Source organism: Maniola jurtina, chromosome 3 (genome assembly GCF_905333055.1).
Source record: "Maniola jurtina chromosome 3, ilManJurt1.1, whole genome shotgun sequence".
Taxonomy (NCBI): domain Eukaryota; kingdom Metazoa; phylum Arthropoda; class Insecta; order Lepidoptera; family Nymphalidae; genus Maniola; species Maniola jurtina.
In genome coordinates, this window is record NC_060031.1 from 6,495,953 (window position 1) to 6,516,033 (window position 20,081).

The window sequence follows — 20,081 nt, forward strand, 5'->3', positions numbered from 1 at the left end:
GTCCCGAAATTACTGGGATCGCTTCATTCCCGCACGGTTACTCAGTCTAGATGGCTTCGTCGAACCTCTGGTACAGATAATAACAAGGTGGGTCGCCAGCCAGGTAACCTCCCAGTGTGCCTGGATGCTGCTGGTCCCTATTGGATGCGTCCGAGGGGAAGAGCAGTGTTCGGGCCGGCCGGTAACACGGCTAATAATTTCTCTTTCGAAGAAATTGTTGGCTATGGCTAATGTCCCTCTGACTAGCAGAGGGCACAGTGGACGAAGCGAAGGATGGGACCCGGGCGACGTGCGCGTCCCGGGGTCGGGGGACGCACTTCGTTGGTGCGTCCCGGAGGTGCGGTGGGGACCGAGTAGGTCCCCGGTGGAGGATCTGCCTCGGCAGACGTCGCTGGCTGGGTCGCGGTTGTTTGCTTCGACGTTCCCGTGACCCAGTCGCCAGGCGACGCGCAGTAGCGCCGCTGGGGTTTAGTGGGTACCTATTCCGGTCGCCTCTCGGCCGGCGAGTTCCACATACCCTCCCTCAACTGGCTGGCTGCCTCACGGCTGGCTGGCTAGCTTCCGGGGGGGATGCGTAAATGCATTCCCCAGCGTCAACAAAAAAAAAAAAGGTAATAACAAGGTACCTACCATCCTTTAGGTACTCTGTCACCATAGTGTAGGTACTAGTTAGGTAGCGTAGTCTACTGACTACTCTATCCCCTAGCCCTAGCCTATAAGATTGAAACAGGTATCCCTTTTTAGGGTTCTGTATCCAAATATTAAAAACTAGCTGATGCCGGCAGCTTCGCCGACGTGGATTTAGGATTGCAATTCCTTACAGCATCAGAGTTGAGGAGTTGGGTCCTCGAAGTCAACGACAAAGTCTTTACTTGGTACAGATACCTTCAATATCAATCAATTTATAAACGACAGGTTCTAAATCCCATCAGTATTGATGATGAGATCCCCTGCAGCATCAGGATTGATGAGTTGGAATCCAATTTTTTTTATGAAACAATGTCACAAAGTTCCTCTATCGATTAAAAAAAAATTACGCAAATCGGTTCAGATATCTCGGAGATTTCGGTGTACATAGGTAGAAAAACACAACTCCCTTTTTGAAAGTCGGTTAAAAAGTATCCTATGTTACTCCCAGGCCAATTGTCTACTTGTCTGTGAAAATCCCGTCAAAATCGGTTCAGCCGTTCCAAAGATTAGCCTTTTCAAACAGACAGACAGACAGAGGAAACTTTTAAAAACGTGTGATTCCGTTATGGTATCGTTCAAATAACCATATGAGCTTAATATGAGGTAGTTATTTCGGAATTACAGACAGACACTCCAATTTTATTTTTTTAAAAGTATAGAGTATAGATGGAACCCTTATGGTGCGACTTTCCCCATCCGTCCGTCTGTCTGTCTGTCTGTCACAGTCGATTATTTCAGTAACTATCAAAGTTATCGACTTGAAAGCATTAGTATAGTACCTACATGGATAATAGTGGCCCAACATCAGGAATTAAAAAAAAAAACGAAAATTATTTTTAGTTTAATTTAATATACCTACCTACTGAATACTTGTAAAGCGTACAAAAAATTATTCACTGTTCTTCTATTAATACTTATAAGTTATAACGTTTCATCAGTTCTGTCATAAGTGCGTGATTGAGGGCATTTTTCCTTTCCCCAACAACCGCAACACTTTCCCCAGCTTGGACTTAGTTCCGAACGGCTTGTCTCTTAATATCTGGTTAGTAGGTATATTAAAATCATTCAAATAAGCCACGAATATAAAATTCTTCTTCAGTGTCATCAATAAGGCGACATGTATCAATTCCTTCGTAATGTAAATATAAATCCTCTGAATATACTTTATCCATAATTTCGTTGAGTTGTCCAGGTTTTTCAAAAACATCGAAATCAAAGAGGTTTACTCTACTGTAACAGTTCAGGGCAATTAATGGCAGCTCTGACGTTGATTTGTTGAAACGAGCCAACAATTGCTGGAATTGGGTGCCATTTGCAATAAGGAACTTAAATTGCCCTGCAAAAAAAGATCGCTATTACAGTAATAATCGGCGTCACGTAAAAGTGCCTCTGAATGATACAGGGGTGAATATGACTAGGTATCAGGAGTATACCTATATCTTGTTCAGGGAGTCGAGCACAATTATATAGAAGTAAAAAGAGGCGCAATATGATTGAGATTGGTCAGTGGGTGTGATCATTCCCTGAAAATGTAAGGGTGCGTAAATGTATATTGTAAAACACCCGTGACATTTTGGTCGGAACGTAAACTTATTCCATATCCTTTATCTGCGACCAATGACGTGCAGATTCTTACTTACCTTTTAGCACGTCTCGATGAACAGGGTACCTATAGTTATTGTTCTGTTCTCTCCCGCAGCGTGTAAAAGATTTTTCAAAAATCTGACTTTCTTAAATAAAAAATATCCTATGTCTCGAGATGTAAGCTATACTTTAATACCAAATGTGCCGTGAAACGCTAGCAGACAGACCAATAGATAGACACACTTTTGCATGTATAATAACTAGCTTATGCCCCACGACTTCATCCGCGTGGACTACATAAAATTTAAATCCCTATTTTACCCCCTTATGGGTTGAATTTTCAAAAAAAATCTTTCTTAGGAGATGTAGACTACGTTATTACAGCTATCTGCATGCCAAATTACAGCTCGATCCGTCCAGTAGTTTGAGCTTTGCGTTGGAAGATCAGTTAGTCAGTCAGTTTTTCCTTTTATATTTATTTAGATATTAATATGAATTACTGTTAAAGAATATTGTAAGTAGGTAGTTAGGTACATATTAATGTTACATACATTTATTAGATTTTAATTCTCTCCTGATAAGTTCTTTGTATTTCTTCAAGCTTTGTGTATCAGAGGGTAAATGTAACAAGATAAAAAATGGTCCGTCATTTCTCAGCTTTTGTTCATGCTCTGATTTTAATTCCCGTAAAAGAGGGAAACATTTTTGCTTGACCCAGGAAAATATATCGCCAAAGCTAAGCAATGATCCTTGATATGTCTCGTTGAGTCTAACTGGAGTTCCTGTTAATGATCTAAATACGACACTTAGTTGACCTGTAATAGAAATAAGAATTAAAATCCCTTAGAATCTGGGTGATCGTGCTTTGCTTTTTTCCTTGCATCTATCAAGGTTTTATGTGTATATCGGGATAAAAGTTTAGGTAGCCTATATTACCTACTTCTGGATAAAGTAATCATGTGTCTTTCTAATACTTACTGATTTTTTTAAATGAAATGAAATTGTTCGTTTGTTTGAATATTGTGAATAAGTCGGAAAAATCGTACATTTATATAATGCGACGTCATTCATCGCGTCAATGCACGGACTGCAGTCGCCATGTCGCCATTGTTTTAATTTTGTAACATTATCCTACATTAAATGACATACAGGACAATTTTGATCTCAATTAAATACTTGAGATGACCAACAATATTTAATAACTTATTTCAATAAGGATTAATACTATGTCAGTAAAAACACCTTCGAAAGTAAAGTTTTGTCCACATTTGAAATTCATAAATATGGGTGTCTAATAGGGTTTCATCCATTGGCAGCGTTCGGTTACGGAACCCTAAAAATGGCGCGACACTCACTGCTGTCGCAACAACGCATATTATGCGACAGCCATGGATGGCCCAGGCGCAGGGTTAGAAAAACCAGGGTTAGATTAAAACCATGTTTACCCTGAGGTTACCTAACACAACTGTTTTCCTTGATAGACATACCTGGACGATGCATTTCTTGTTCCGAATCACCAAACTTCACATAGAATCGATAACTATCTTTAAGACTAGTTGCCACTTTACGAAGGACGTCATATTCAGGCTGATCTTTACTATCGAAATAAGCAATTATATGCCCCTTATCTTCACTGAGGTCGTGAAGCTCATTTATATCACTAAATGGGATAATAGGATCAGTCAATTGCTCCTTGATAAACTTCACTAAGTTTTCTCCAGTGTACTTGGCTGTAAAACAATTTAGTACCTATTATGTAAATAGTAGGTAATTATCTACACTTATATTGTTTCAGTCTGTTTTCTAATCATACTTTTGCAAGATCTTTGATCACCATGCGCATTTACATGCGCATAAAATGAGATAATAAAACTTTTCAAAAGATGATCGCCAAACTTCATCGATGCGAGTCGTCACGATGATTAGACTGAGTTATCAATCCTAATAAATGTGAAAGTATGGATGTTTGGATGTGAAATACAGAACGGATTTGGATGAAATTTGGAGTGAAGATAGATTGTACCCTGGATTAGCACATAGGCTACTTTTTATCCTGGAAAATCAAAGAGTTCCCACGGGATTTTTAAAAACCTACATCCACGCGAACAAAGTCTCGAGCATCAGTTAGTAAATCATAATCGCATTGCACGTTTCATCGCGTCATTACGGGCGCAAGCTACTTATCAGGGTTACAGTTACAATACCTACCTTAGTGAATATACGAGTACCTACCTACATTACATACCTTTCCAATGAAATTCGCATGGGCAACCATTTCTAAACAGTTTGAAAGTTGGGTAGAAAACATACATGTCAAATCTACTACTCAGATCCTCATATCTTTTACAGTCCAATGTAGCCATTACCACTTTGCCAGGGCCGAGGCCAGCTTTCGAGATTTCTTCCGCAGCATATTCAAATATTATAGGCATCAGACGAGTACTATCTCTAGGGTGATATCCTTTAGCCGCATAAAACATAAGCACCACTTCACTGGAGGCTGAAACAAATTGTGGATAAATGATTACATTAGGCCGTATATAAACGTGATATTTTTTTAATGAAAACTTTGGGCACGTTAGGCGATTTTGGAATAGGTAAAAACTTCAAGCTCAGGTCACCGACATGCTAATGTTAATAATAATAATTAGTGCTCGGAGTGCTGATAGATGTAAAAACCGGTCAAATGCGAGTTTGACTCGCACACGATGAGTTCCGTACCAGCGTACAAAAAACAACACTTTCTTTAGGGTTCCGTACCTCAAAAAGAATAACGGAACCCTTATAAGATCACTATGTTGTCTGTCTGTCTGTCCGTCTGTCGTATCTGTCAAGAAAACCTATAGGGTACTTCCCGGTGACATAGAATCATGAAATTTGGCAGGAAGGTAAATCCGGGAATTTGAGGTTATATGATACAAAAAAAATTAAAATCTAATTAATTAAATCACATATAGATGGCGCAGACCGTTATTAACTTGCAGAACTTGCTAAAAACTAAAGTACTGTACCTAATTCAACTAATATTAATGATTTTAATTTACAAATTATGAAATTTAATTTTAAATAGGTACATTAGGTACCTACTACTAAGTACAATAATTAATTTGATAATCAAAAAAAAAACAGTTATTTTATACTTAGTTTAAACTTTTCACTTGTCACCCCTCCTCACTGACTGCCAGTTTTTATCTGAAACTTACCTAACACCATATCAACATTGCTGTCAGTAATTTCAACAATACTGCTTCCATTGGGATCACAAGAGCTGTCGCTGTTCTAAAACAAAAGTTAAAAACTAACATTTAGCATGCGCCAAAGTTTAAATTTCGCGCGGCAATATTTCGATTTAATACGGATTCAGATTATAGTAATGCTTTCCCAGCTCGGGCTTACTTACTTCCATATTGCTGTGCCCTATTAGAGAACTGTGTTTCACACTAATAAGCTCCACTGGGACTTAAATAAAGATCAATTCGAAAATATAAAACACCGTACGAAGCGTGTGGTGCTATCGGCGTCCCACCCGCTTGTAAAATAAACAATTGACTTAGTATAGTAGTTAGTACAGTCTACTGAGTGAGATCACTATCGACCATCGACCTTATAGTCGATGATATTACACAATGTTTTGATACTGACATTGAAATACTGTGAAATAATGTGGTATCCGAATTATAAACGATTTTATTTCCAGGATTCCTGCGAGATTCCTATTCTTAGAAAAATAATTTTGTGCGCACGTAAAATTAGGCAACAATAAGTACCTATACTATTTCACAATATTAAAAATTAAGTACCTATCTATTCTTTTATCTTTATCGATTAGTGTAGAGATTGTATCGCCAGTCCCTTGATAACAAAACGATTAGATAAAGGAATTATTTTAAATCACCGTGGGATCTTGGACCCTAGTCCGAGACGGGTTTAGCTTAGTCGGAACGATTGGGTTAGTTTTGTATTAAAACAATATAAATTATTACTTATAGTCCCAGTCATTTGGTAGTTTTACCTGAAAAGTTTTCCGGGAGTTGTGAAAATTGGTGATTATATAGATTTCGACATGCTCATTCCGAATTTTCACTTTGCCACCTCGTATCCTTGCCGCTCGCGCTGCCATCTTGTAAAAATCGCGCCCAAAAACAGTTTTAGACGATAACTTTTTTCCAACTCATTTTACGATGAAAATGGTTATGTAATAAATTAAATGAGAGACAATTTACTACAATTTTTGTAGTCACTTTTTTTTGTAGGCTCAATAGTTTTAGCGTACGAGCGCCACAAAGCCCGCTCCAACACTCGTTTTGGCCAAATAACTCATTTCCACACCACCATGGTCCATGTGGTAGAGTAAGTGGCGCGGTTCTTTATTGTGGTATCTCCAGTAGACGGTAGTCACCTTCAATTTTAGCCATCACTTCGTCCAGAGAAAACTAACACTCTTCAGAATTCTGCTCGAGATAAGAGTAGGTAAATATACTGCATTGCAGTTTCAATCTCAATTGCATATGGACCTTTTTTTGGGTTTCAAACACAAAGAGTGCCAACGGGACCTTATTACTAAGCTTACTAAGGTGTGAGAAAGATAAATTAATACAAAATATAAAGATGCGCCGACTGGTCCTTCCCTCCACCATCCGCGCGGAGTTTTGGGTGAGCGGCAGGATGATTTTCACCGAAATCAAGCGCGCGAAAAGGGTTGAACAGTTTGTATTATGTAGTAGTTATGAGAAAAAGTGCGAGTCAGACTCGCGCACTGAGGTTTCCGTACTCGAGTATTTTTCCCGACATTTTGCACAATAAATCAGAAACTATCATGCATAAAAATAAATAGAAATCTGTTTTAGAATGTACAGGTAAAGGCCTTTCATTATTATGATACCCCACTTGGTAGGTATAGTTTTTTTGTGATGCAACCACAAATTCACGGTTTTCGGATTTTTTTCCTTTACTTGTGATAGACAGACAGACAGGCAGACAGACGGACGGACGAGGTACGGAACCCTAAAAACTACTAAATTTATGTCTGCAGTGTAAAGTTATTTAACTAATGAATAAATAAACTATGTTAAATTGTTTTACAATTATCATACTCCTAATCTTATCTATTTTCTCCTAATTTTATCTTATTTATTTAGTGTTAAAATAGGAATCTTTCGAGGCTCATAACTTTAAAATCAATATCTTTTTCAATGTTTTATATCAATAAACTTATATAATGACGAGACAAATCCATACCTATATAGATTGAGCGTATAATATCAAATAATTTAGTGATCACCATCCTACGTTTGTATGAAGAAAGCACCAGAATGCGTCATAGTACGCGACAGGTTGAATTAGCAATCGGGGAGGGAGCGCCCCGCACAGCCCCCGCGCTAAGGCAATGTGGGCGAGCGCGAGTGCACGAGGCGTCCCGCCCGCCTCATACTCCGATTTCCTTCTCAATGTGTCGCGATCTATATGTATATACCTAAGTTAAAAATTAAAAACAGGTTAAAAAATTTATTTACACGTCACACGTCACTTTGTACACTATTTTCACAACATGTAATTTAAGGCTACATCCAGACATAGGTAAAGTACATACTAAATATAAATAAAGGCACTATCAAGTACATAATGTGGTTATTAACTCAGCTCATGCTTATTCACTCACTGACAATATAAAATGCAATATACTATATATATATAAAATATAATTACAGTATACAATTATAAAAATATGGAGAGAGCTGATGCCTGAGGATTTCGGAGACGAGAGAAGAGCACGACGAGGGCATTGAAGATAGGTGGAGGCTGCTCAAATAAAAAATACTCGAAACGTCATACGGTTGGCAGTGAGCTGAAAAAAAAAAAACAAAATTAGTGTCTATCTCAAAACCTCTACTTGTGAGCAGAATGTTGTTCCATATAAAATATATGACGAACATTGAAGATAGTAGAAGTTAGGAAAAATATGCATGGCTTTGACATTTTGCTTTATCAATTTTTAGTCTAAAAGATATTGCAAAAAGCACTCAGTAACACAGATGTTGGAAAAAACGTTCCCAAAGAAATATCTGTGCTAGGAGCACATCAAGCAATAAATAATAATGAACATACTGACCTGTGAAGTTTCCCGGAGTAAAAATCTTGGAGGAATTCCTTGAGTTTTCCCGGTTTTTTCATATCCTTGTAATCTGGGAAGAGGTACATGCGCTGGAACGAGTCGATGGCGATCAAAGGCAGATCTGACACTGACTTGCCGAGATGACGCATAGGATGCTCAAAACTTATGCCGTCAGCCCTTAGGAAGTTTATCTTTTCTGTAAAGAGAAGATAAAATAATCTTTACGATATGAAGTCCTTACATATGAAATTAGCATTTTATATGGAAAAATTAAATTAAACAATAATTAATCCATAGAAGTATTAAGGTAGGTAAGTTCATTGATTTTAATGCCGAAAAACTTGTGGGAGCGAGAATCAATAAAATCTTTGACGGCGGTTATGACTGCCTCGTCGGAATTGATTTGTTTTTCTTCGCAAGAAATCATCAAAATTGCCAAAAAAATTGGTAATCTGTTGGAGCAAGATCCAGGAAGTATGGTGGGTGTCGGAAACATTTCCATCACAGCTCCTTCAATTTAGCAACCTTGATTTCAATTTTTATACAAATATTTCATTGAACTCTTATTAAGTTCAGTTGACGGTACTGGTACCATCAATGGATTTTAATTTTTTGGATTCCATACCTCAAAAGGGAAAAAGGAACCCTTACCTATAGGATCACTTCGTTGTCTGTCTGTCTGTCTGTCAACCTATGGAGTACTTCCCGTTGACCTACAACATGTAATTTAGCAGGTAGGTAGGTCTTATAGCACACAATATATAGTGATATGATAATATATAGTGTGTAATAATGAGTAAAACTTTCAACATACGTTTTTCAGATTCAAGTTCTCTTCTGACGATTTCTTTGTATTTCTTCACACTCTCTGTGTCAGTGGGCTTATGGAACAGGACAAGGAAGGGTAATCCTTCTTCAACCATTTCCTCTGCATTTTCAAATGTAACTTCACGCACAAGTGGGATACATTTCTCTTGCACCCAAGTGTTGTTGTAGTTTTTGAGTTTTTACATGGCAACCCTTTACGTCATTGTCAAATGTCACTTCTTTTTTAATTTTGCACATATTTGTAACCTATTCTGTTTTCCACGCCTTTTATAAAAGTTGATCCTTGTATTTTTGAATGTTATTCATTACACTAGTTGAACCAGTTAATTTCTTATTTTTTACCCCAACATTTTGGTCCTTCAGACAACCGAATAGTTTAATACTAGAATACAATATTTCAAGGATCGAGAGTCGAAGGAATCGCCAAAAGGGATATCGTTTTGTCAAGCAAGTTGCCGCCATCGATGTATAGTTGCCACGCAAGCTGTGACTGTTCTTCAGTGCGGACTGTTCTATAGCTTCAGCCAAGAATCTAGTGATTGTGATATAGTGTATAGGCTTATCGTTCGCTTCCCGGGATGGCCGAGGAAAAGGAGCTAATTAAGAAACGGGCCAGTTATAAAGGACGGTTAACGGCCTTCTCTAATTATCTAAATAGTTTGAACGACTCATTAAGTCAAAGTCAGCTGAATGAGCTGCAGTTACGAGTAGGTAAGATTGAAGCCCTATATCAATTCTATGATGAAATTCAAACCAAGTTGGAATGTTTGGTGGACGACATGTCAGTGCAGTTAGCAGAAAGAAATGAATTTGAAACTTTATATTTCTCTTTAGTTTCAAAGTCACAACAAAAATTAGTCAAACAGTCAAAGGATAGTGACAATTTTAGTAATCATTCTTCGTCAGCCACCAACAATCACAACTTAGTTAAGTTGCCTACTATTCAACTGCCAAAGTTTAGTGGTTCATACGAGAACTGGTTAGAGTTTCATGACACCTTTACAAGCCTCATTCATTGCAATGATAACATAGATAATATAAACAAATTTCACTACTTAAGATCTTGTTTAGAAGGGACTGCAGCCGTCGTCATAAAGTCTATTGACTTCTCCGCTGATAATTACTCTGTAGCCTGGAGCCTACTTTGTCAACGATTTGACAACAAGAGGTTATTAATTCAAAATCATGTTACAGCACTGTTTAATATTGATTCTATTAGTAAAGAGTCGTCTCAATCGTTAAAGCGTCTTGTTGATCAGGTAAATAAAAACCTGCGAGCCTTAGAGTCATTAGGTCAATCTGTAGATAATTGGGATGTACTATTAATACACATATTAACTCACAAGCTAGATACTAAAACTTTTAGAGAATGGGAAGAACATAAAAGTCGGTTGGATAAAGAAATGCCTATTACATTGAGTTCATTCACCGAATTTATTAAAATACGGGCAGATTTACTTGAAACTTTAGAATTGTCTCGCAATCATCATTCATTAATGAAACATAATACTAACAATCAGCAGAAAGTCAAAAGCATGGTGTGCAACACTTCGCCATCAAGGTCCAGCATAGGCACCACTTCGAGTGACTCGTCTCCATCCAGTTCGCCATCCAAGAAGTGCCCTAAGTGTTTTGGTGATCATTTCTTGAGCAACTGTTCCCAATTTTTGGATCTCAGCGTTGAACAAAGGTTAGAATTATTGCCAAATTATAAAATATGCTACAATTGCCTTCAGCCAAATCATTTTTCAAATCGGTGTAAGAAAAGTGGGTGCCGTATATGCAAAAGAAAGCATAGCTTTCTTATTCATAGGTCAGAGAGTTCACAGGACAAGCGAGCTCCAGTGAGTACCTCTACGGCTAACTCCACCACACCGGCTTTGACCACATCCGCTTCCTCGAACGGAGAGTCAGGCACAGGCACTAGTGTTGCCTTATCTACTTGCATTTCGACACGTAATCAAGATGTACTCTTATCTACTGCTTTAATTAAAGTGTATGATGCACAGAATTGCGCGCATACTGCACGCGCTGTTTTAGACAGTGGGAGCACATCCTGTCTTATGACTAAGAAATTAAGTAGCAAGTTAAACTTACCTCGTACCCAAGTTAATAGATCGGTACATGGAATAAATAATGCTGCGTCTCGTGTCCATGAATGTTGTCGAGTGCCAGTAGAATCATTTAAAGATAATTTTAAAACAAAGATTAATTGTTTTGTGATGCAGTCACTCACTGACTACGTTCCAAGTAGTCATGTTAACATTTCTGAATTAAATATTCCTAGCGACATACAGTTAGCCGATCCTGCCTTCCACACTCCGTCTGAGGTTGATATGATTATAGGCGCTGACCTATTTTGGGATATTTTAGGTTCTCAAAAAATCATCCTTGGTCGTGGCAAGCCGATTTTGTGGGAGACAAGATTTGGATGGGTCGTTGCCGGCCCAGTCAGCTATGTATCAAAATGTTTATTATCCCCTAGTATTCAATGCAATTTTAGTGCAATTAATGGCTCAACTCGTGTTAACGATGACATTGAAACCAATTTAATGCGTTTCTGGCAGCTCGAAGAAGTTGGCCTTAAGTCATCGTACTCAGAGGAAGAGCAAGCATGCGAGGATCATTTTGTTAAAAATACAACTCGATTACCAGACGGTCGATTTTGTGTTAGGTTACCTTTAAAACAATCGGCCAATGTTCTGGGTGATTCCTTGCCGCGCGCTAAGCATTGTCTCCTTTCGTTGGAAAAACGACTCAAGCGGGATACGTTATTTTGTGAACGGTACCGAGACTTTATGTCCGAGTACTTGAAGTTAGGTCACATGTCCGAATGCGATAATCATTTACGCAATCTGGGTTATTTCATACCTCATCACGGTGTCGTGCGCGAAAGCTCTCTGACTACTAAATTGCGCGTGGTTTATAATGCCAGCAGTCCAACTACTAGTAATTTAGCACTTAATAATATTTTAATGGTTGGGCCTACTATTCAGGATGATTTACTATCTATCCTATTGCGCTTTCGATGTCACAAAATTATTTTAGCCGGAGATGTAGAAAAGATGTATCGAAATGTAGTTGTACATCCAGATGACAGACATTTGCAACAGATTATCTGGCGAGATAATCCTTCTGAAACAATTAAATGTTTTCAGTTGAATACCGTTACATACGGTACAGCTAGTGCTCCTTTCCTCGCAACTAGATGCTTAAAACAAATTGGCCTAGACTGTGAAAATAAACAGATTAGCGAGATAATTATTCACGATTTTTACGTGGACGATTTATTAACAGGTGCACAAACTTTGCAAGAGGCTTTAGATATTAAAAATAAAGTAACCAGTGAGTTAGCTTCTGCAGGTATGCCACTCCGGAAGTGGAAATCAAATAATTCACGGTTAATGACCGATGAATCAAAACAATCCTCGGTTGATTTAAACATTGGAGCTCTGGAATGCAGTAAAACTTTAGGTCTATATTGGAATAATTTATTAGATCAATTTTATTTTCAGATTAACTGTAACATTCCAACTGAAGCTACAAAACGGTCTATACTTTCAGTAATTTCACAAATTTTTGATCCGATGGGATTACTGACCCCTTGTACAGTCACAATGAAAATTATGTTACAGAAGCTTTGGCTTCATAAATTATCATGGGATGAGAAGTTGCCCCTTGATTTATATAAGCATTGGGTAGAAACAGCAAAACGTTTACCTATTTTAAACGATCTGAGGATTAACCGTCGCGTTGTCATTGATGATCATGAGTTCATTGATTTACACATTTTTTCAGACGCTTCTCAACTCGCCTATGGTAGTTGCGTGTACGTGCGGAGTGCAAACGATCGCGGTGAAGTTCTCGTTAGTTTGCTGTTAGCCAAAAGCAGAGTGAGTCCTTTGAAGCCCACCACGATACCACGTCTCGAACTTTGCGGACCGTTGGCTAGTGTTCGCCTGTACGAAAAAGTGACAAAATCGCTGCGAGTTAAAGTACGTAAAACCTTTTTTTGGACCGACTCAATGATTGTTCTAGGCTGGCTGAAAATGTTGCCAATTAAATTACAGCCTTTTGTTAGGAACCGAGTCGCGGAAATTCTGGAAGTTTCGGGTAAAGCTGCCTGGCGTCATGTTCCGACTGATTTAAATCCAGCGGACCTTATATCGCGTGGTTTAGACCCAGCCTTAATGCAGGCTTGTAGCTTGTGGTGGTCCGGTCCTGAGTTTCTAAAACAAGATGAAAATCAGTGGCCATCAAATCCCGAGTATAATAATTCAAAATCACTTCCTGAAACTAAAGAAGTCACGTTACATACAAACGTTGAACCTACTCAAAGTTTGATTGATTTTAGTCGTTTTTCAAATTTTTCACGTTTGAACCGAGCGATTGCATATGCTCTTAAATTCATTAATAAATGTAAAAAACAAACTTGTGATGAATTCTTAACAAGCAGTGACTTACAAAATGCATTAAATTTAATTATTAAAATTTCTCAAATGGAGTCTTTTTCAGAGTATCAATTATTAAAGAATGACAAAAAGCTGCCTAAAAATAGCACTTTAAATAAATTTAACGTCTTTCTAGATGAAAACCAATTGATGCGCGTAGGTGGTCGTTTAGATAATTCAGATTTTTCTTATGATAAGAAACACCCAATCATTCTTCAGTCCTCACATCCTGTTACTAGGTTGTTATTTAAGCACGAGCATAAACGACTTATGCACGCAGGGCCACAACTGTTATTGGCTTCTATTCGCGAAACCTACTGGCCTATTGGTGGTCGCAACTTAGCAAAGCTTTGCTATCGTAATTGCGTTCGGTGTAATCGTATGAGAGGCAAGGTAGTTCCGCCTTTAATGGGAAACCTTCCATCAAAACGGGTACAGGCAGGTGGTTACCCATTTGAAAACGTCGGCATTGACTATGCAGGGCCAATTTTATCGGCTAGTCGTCAAGGCAGAGGCTGTAGACTTGTAAAGGTGTACATTGTGATTTTTGTATGTTTTGCTACGAAAGCAATGCATATTGAATTAGTAGGTGACCTAACTAGTAATAATTTTCTTTCTGCGGCCCGGCGTTTTATGAGTCGCCGTGGAAAATCAAAGAATTGGTATACTGATAATGGCTCTTCATTTATCGGCGCATTTAATGAAATTAGTAAATTTTTAAAAAGTAACTGCAGCTCATTGTCAGAAGACATTGCCAATGAGGGTGTCAATTTTCATTTTCTGGCTCCATATGCTGCTCACCAAGGTGGCCTTTGGGAGGCGGGCGTTAAGTCTGTCAAATTTCACTTACAACGCGTATTGGGTAATTGCCATTTAACGTACGAGGAACTTAATACTGTGTTAGTTCAGATAGAAGCAATCCTCAACTCGCGCCCGCTTACACCGTTATCTACGGAACCTGACGATCTGATGCCGTTGACACCTGGCCACTTCATCATCGGCCGACCTCTTACGTCGTTGCCAGCACCAAACTATGTGAACAGCGCCACATCACAGTTAACAAGGTACCAAAGATTGGAGCAGCTTCGCCAACACTTTTGGGCTCGGTGGAGCAAGGAATATATTGCCGAATTACAAAAGCGAGGAAAATGGCGCACTGGTCAAGGAGCCCTCAAAGTGAACGGCCTTGTATTATTAAAGGATGACCAGTTACCGCCTCTCAAATGGAAATTGGGGCGCATAGTTACCTTATATCCTGGTGCTGATGGCATAAGCAGAGTGGCAGATATCAGAACATCTACTGGGATAGTACGTCGTGCTTTTAGTAAGATATGTCCATTACCAGATGACGAAATGTCCTGTTGAAAACGAGCTTCCAACGCGCGGGGGGATGTTGTAGTTTTTGAGTTTTTACATGGCAACCCTTTACGTCATTGTCAAATGTCACTTCTTTTTTAATTTTGCACATATTTGTAACCTATTCTGTTTTCCACGCCTTTTATAAAAGTTGATCCTTGTATTTTTGAATGTTATTCATTACACTAGTTGAACCAGTTAATTTCTTATTTTTTACCCCAACAAGTGTGTAGTTCTTCAAAGTTGAGCAATGATCCATGGAATGTCTCATCGGGTTCAGGTGATGTCTTTTCGTCTGTTTTTAATAATACAACAGTAGGCTGACCTGCAACATTTTAAAATGACTATTAACATCTCTTTATTTTAAGTTGTTCCTGATTACTAGGAAACAAAATAGGAATTGCACAGGATTGCATGATGATAAGTTTAATGTTGACATGCCAACTGCCATGAAGTAACTACTATAGTGCGCGCGTTAACAATTTTATGATAAAACTTAGGTACCGTTTTGTTGAAAAATTTTCCAGCTTTGAATAGAAAAAATCCATACAAGGGAAACATGGGGAACTTTCAAATTTTATTTATAATTATATTTTAGACGATTTCACCAATTTTCAGCTTGTGAATTTATTTAGCTTCACTCTTATTTTTTGGTTTAAATTTACCGGAATAACAGCAGCTGTAATTGGATAGTATTCTAAAATAATGTTCTCATCAGAATCACCAACCCCTGGCGACGACAAATACCATAGAGTAAGGATTTGATATTACATGCAGATGTTCGACGAAGCCGACTCTCTAGACAGCCCCTTCCCTCTTTTCCTTCTTCGCCCGCCTTTACCCGACCTACAACGTAGTTAGGGCCCTATGTTGAAGGGTCGTCGTGATCGTCATTTACCATGAGACAAAAGCGTCGCAATACTATGTCTGTCCTTATCCTGTGCCGAAACTTCTTCTTGCTTTATATTGTTGCCACGCAACTGCGCGTACACCACACTCATGTCCCTTTTTTTTTTTTTTCGAGGGGGAAATCTTCATAAGATACCCACTCGGGTTATGTGGGATTTGTACCCACTAAAACCCCCTCGGTGGCCCTCCTCAGCACATATTGAGAGGCTCCTGGAACTCTGACGAACGTGCGCCGGTGCCTCTCTCGTGCGACGCCCATTGGGCTCCTCCTGAGCGATGCACTTCCCTACCCTCATGCAGGCACGGCAGCTTGTACCATGGCAAGCTACCGACTTCTCAGGGTCGCCGGCTAGGGCCATACTCTAGCCACTCGCGACCTCGAAGTCCTAGCGCCAGGGACTATTGAATAGACGAATCAGGACGTTGATCAGTTGATCAGAACGCCGCCCTGATGTCTCCGCCTCCGAGCAGGATCGGCTCGCTCGCGATCCCTCTCAGCGGCCTCCTTCTTAAACATTACTGTTTCACAGAAGGAGACCACTGCCCGCCATGGTTCATTGTCCTCCAGCATTGCCGCTATGATAGCCGGTGGTGACAAGTCTCTTCCTATGCAACCGACCAAAATGCGCCGCTCGAGCTCCCAGGCAGGGCACTCTTCGAGCGTGTGCTGTGCGGAGTCACAGTCATGTCCCTAGGGCTGGGTTGGTTTTTTGTTAAATGTTTAATAAGGTTAAAACACGTTTAAAACTGTTTTTTAATATTAAACCCTACTCTGGGCTTAGCTACCTAACATCACAATTGTTTTCCTTGATTAACATACCTGGACGATTCATTTCTTGTGCCGAGTCACCAAACTTCACATAAAATTGACATCTTTCCCTATGACTAGTTCCCACTTTACGAAGGATGTCATATTCAGGCTGGTCTTTACTATCCAAATAAGCAATTATATGTCCCTTATCTTCATTGAGATTGTGAAGCTCATTCAAATGACTAAATGGGATAATAGGATCAGTCAATTGTTCCTTGATAAACTCCACTATGGCTTCTACAGTGTGCATGCCTGTAAAACAATTTAATTATGTAAATAGGTAGTATAGATCTTTTCAGTTTATTTCCTTTTTTTTTTTTTTCTTTTTTTACCCGACTGCGGCAAAGCCAAAAGGAAGGGTTATGATTTTAGCAATCTATGTATGTATGTATGTTTGTATCCAAATTCTGTTGGGGTCCAAACCCCCTCCGAAATCCTAGACAAAATTCCCTGGGAACTCTTTTTTTCGGGATCAAAAACATGAGAAAAAAAGAAGAGTAAGGTGCGTTAAAATCTTTGTTATGGCTGAGCGCGTTTATCTTTCGCTTTTTATCCGTATTATCAAAAAAATTGCGCTCGCTGCGCTCGCTCTCCTATTTCTTGTATTCTAGCCTGCTGTCAGATTGAAAAGTTGAATTCCAGTAAAATCAGGTATTCACCCCGTCAAGTCGAGTAAAAGATTTTTTTCTTATGAAAAGTTTCGGTTACGATCCGGATAAAACCCCCCCCAAAAACCAATTCCTGGCTACGGCCTTGCTGTCGGTATATTATATAGTACCTACCTTACATACCTCTATAATCCATTTTGGTTGGGCAACCATTTCTAAACAGTCTGAATCTTGGAATATCTTGCGTCATGACAAATCTAGTCCAAAGAGCCTCGTATTTTCTGCAGTCCAATTTAGCCATTACAACTTTTCCAGGACTGAGGCCGGCTTTCGAGATTTCTTTCGCAACATTTTCAAATAATATAGTCTTCGGATGAGTACCATCTCTAGGTTGATACCCTTTAGGTGTATAAAACATAAACACAACTTCGCTGGAGGCTGAAACAAATTGTGGATAAATAAATAGTTTCATTTCAAGAGGGTTAGAATTTTTTAAATCTGAAACTTACCTAACACCATATCAAAATTGCTGTCCGTAATTTCAACAATACTGCTTCCATTAGGATCGCGGGAACTGACGCTGTTCTAAAACAAAAGTTACAGAATGACAATTTTGTTGCATAAAAAAATTATTTACTTTTTAGTACGCAACTTTTAAATTTCGCGCGGCAATATTTCTCTTTAACGCAATATAATCAGGTTATAATAATAATGTTTTCCCAGCTCGGGCTTACTTACTTCCATATTGCTGTGCCCTATTAGAGAACTGTGTTTCACAATGGTTTCACACTTATAAACTTCACTGGTATTAAATATTTATAAAGATGATTTCGAAAGAATAAAGTACCGTACGAAGCGTATGGTGTTATCCATGTGTTATCGACGATCGACGTCTCACGGTCTCACCTGCTTTTAAAATAAAAAAATAAACAAATAACAATTGACTTGAAAGTTGAAGGTGAATTGACAGTCGGCAGCGGTGTAATATCTATGGTCGGCAGTCGACTGAGTGAGATCACTATCGACCATCGACCATAATATAGGTAGTCGAATTTCGATGATATAATATTACACCATTATTACACAATGTTTTGATACTGACATTGAAATACTGACTTATATACCTATGCAATCCGAATTATAAACTACCAATAAACTACATATTTCTAGGATTCCTATTATTCTTAAAAAACGTCTCTCTGTCAGTCTTCGTAACTGTCAAGAAAACCTATAGGGTACTTCCTATTGACCTAGAATCATGTTTGGCAGGTAACTAGGTAGGTCTCATAGCACAAGTAAAGGAATAAACCTGAAAACCGCGATTTTGTGGTAACATCATTAAAAAATTTTTTAAATGTGTTTAAAGTAAGATAACTATACCAAGCGGGGTATCATATGAAAAGGCTTTACCTGTACATTCTAAAACAGATTTTTATTTATTTTTATGCATACTTAATAGTTTTTCATTTATCGTGCAAAATGTCGAAAAAAATACCCGAGTACGGAACCCTCGGTGAGCGAGTCCAACTCGCACTTGGCCAGTTTTTTTTATTATCAAAGACGATTCAATATCGGTTACACGCACGTCTTTCATTTTAACATTTTCCCTGGTGGAAATCCCAGGCAAATTCGGAAAAGCTCCCGAAAACCAAAGGTGGCGCAGCCGGTTCCGATTTCCACATAAAATCCGTAGTTTTTCCCTTTATTTAGACTACAAGAATAAAGGAAGGAAGAAAGGAATAAAGAAATCCGTGTCGAATCAAATAATTTCTTTTGAATCGCGAGTTCAAGAAAAAGCCGAGTATGAGCGGCTATAGCGGTGAGTCGATCTTTCGCCAATCCTTTGTTCCCTATCTCCCGTATTTTTCATGTTAATTATTATTATAAGTAATTAATGTTAATTATTATTATAAGTAATTTCATGTTAATTATTATTATAAGTAAAAAAGCAAACCTTACTCATGATAACACTGCTAGCCTGATTTCTCCGTATGGAACTATGCGGTCTTATCTCTATTCTAAAAATATGAATGAACACAGATCAGATCACTTACGAACATAAAGACTTCATTTAAATGAAATAAAACTTGTTTGCTATGTAAAAAATGTGTTTATTTACAATCAATTTATTAAGAATCACACTATCTATTAAAAAAAACCCGCATCAAAAACCGTTGGGTAGTTTTAAAGATCTAAGCATATTATAATTATGTAGTTTGACACGCATATTTTTAAAACAAAAGTGAATAGTCATCTTCGAGGTAAATTGAGTCTTAATCTTAGGCCTCATCACTACTTTCCATCGGGTGTGATTGTGGTGAAGCGTGAGCCCATAATAATTAAAAAAAAAGAGCAACTACGCCGTACCCAGTGTTACTTTGTACGCGTTATACAGCTAGAATGCTAGCGAAAACAAAGACAGGTTCTGATGATTACTTACTGATACAAAAGAAAATAAAAATTTGCGGTTTTTGAAGTCGGTTTTATTTTTCTTTTGAAAATTTTTTATTTCACAATTTTTAGTGGCCCCACTGTACTATAATATGCTACGTACAATTAAAACCCTACTGTTTACTAAGCTATTACACTGATCGCGAGCAATTTGCTCTTATCCATTGAGGAGTTCTGTTCTCCATCTCCGAAGATATTCATCAGATCTTCACCAAATTTATATGGAACCACCTGCACAGTACAAACAAAAAACCCTTTCAAACAAAAAAAAAATATTTCCA

General features: G+C 38.3%; 1 protein-coding gene across 1 annotated transcript; it reads right to left on the reverse strand.

Annotated features, from left to right (window-relative positions):
• Positions 1 to 1,676: 1,676 nt before the first annotated feature.
• Positions 1,677 to 18,359, reverse strand: LOC123879035. The gene is made up of 16 exons (XM_045926540.1): positions 18,193 to 18,359; positions 18,088 to 18,162; positions 17,859 to 17,934; positions 17,533 to 17,787; positions 16,751 to 16,993; positions 15,251 to 15,346; positions 9,201 to 9,374; positions 8,384 to 8,582; positions 7,556 to 7,747; positions 6,713 to 6,843; positions 5,675 to 5,733; positions 5,478 to 5,553; positions 4,520 to 4,774; positions 3,762 to 4,004; positions 2,826 to 3,089; positions 1,677 to 2,026 (listed from the first exon to the last, which is right to left on the reverse strand). The coding sequence occupies exons 1-16, from the start codon at positions 18,220 to 18,222 to the stop codon at positions 1,752 to 1,754; spliced, it is 2,643 nt and encodes an 880-aa protein (XP_045782496.1). The 5' UTR covers positions 18,223 to 18,359; the 3' UTR covers positions 1,677 to 1,751.
• Positions 18,360 to 20,081: the final 1,722 nt, after the last annotated feature.

Coding starts and splice junctions, on each gene's coding strand:
- LOC123879035 (XM_045926540.1), bottom strand. CDS start 18,222: ATGGATAACACCATACGCTTCGTACGGTAC. Junction 5,734..6,712: donor CGAGCAGAATTCTGAAGAGT/GTTAGTTTTCTC, acceptor TCTTTATTTAAG/TCCCAGTGGAGCTTATTAGT. Junction 2,027..2,825: donor AGAATTAAAATCTAATAAAT/GTATGTAACATT, acceptor CTTTTTTTGCAG/GGCAATTTAAGTTCCTTATT.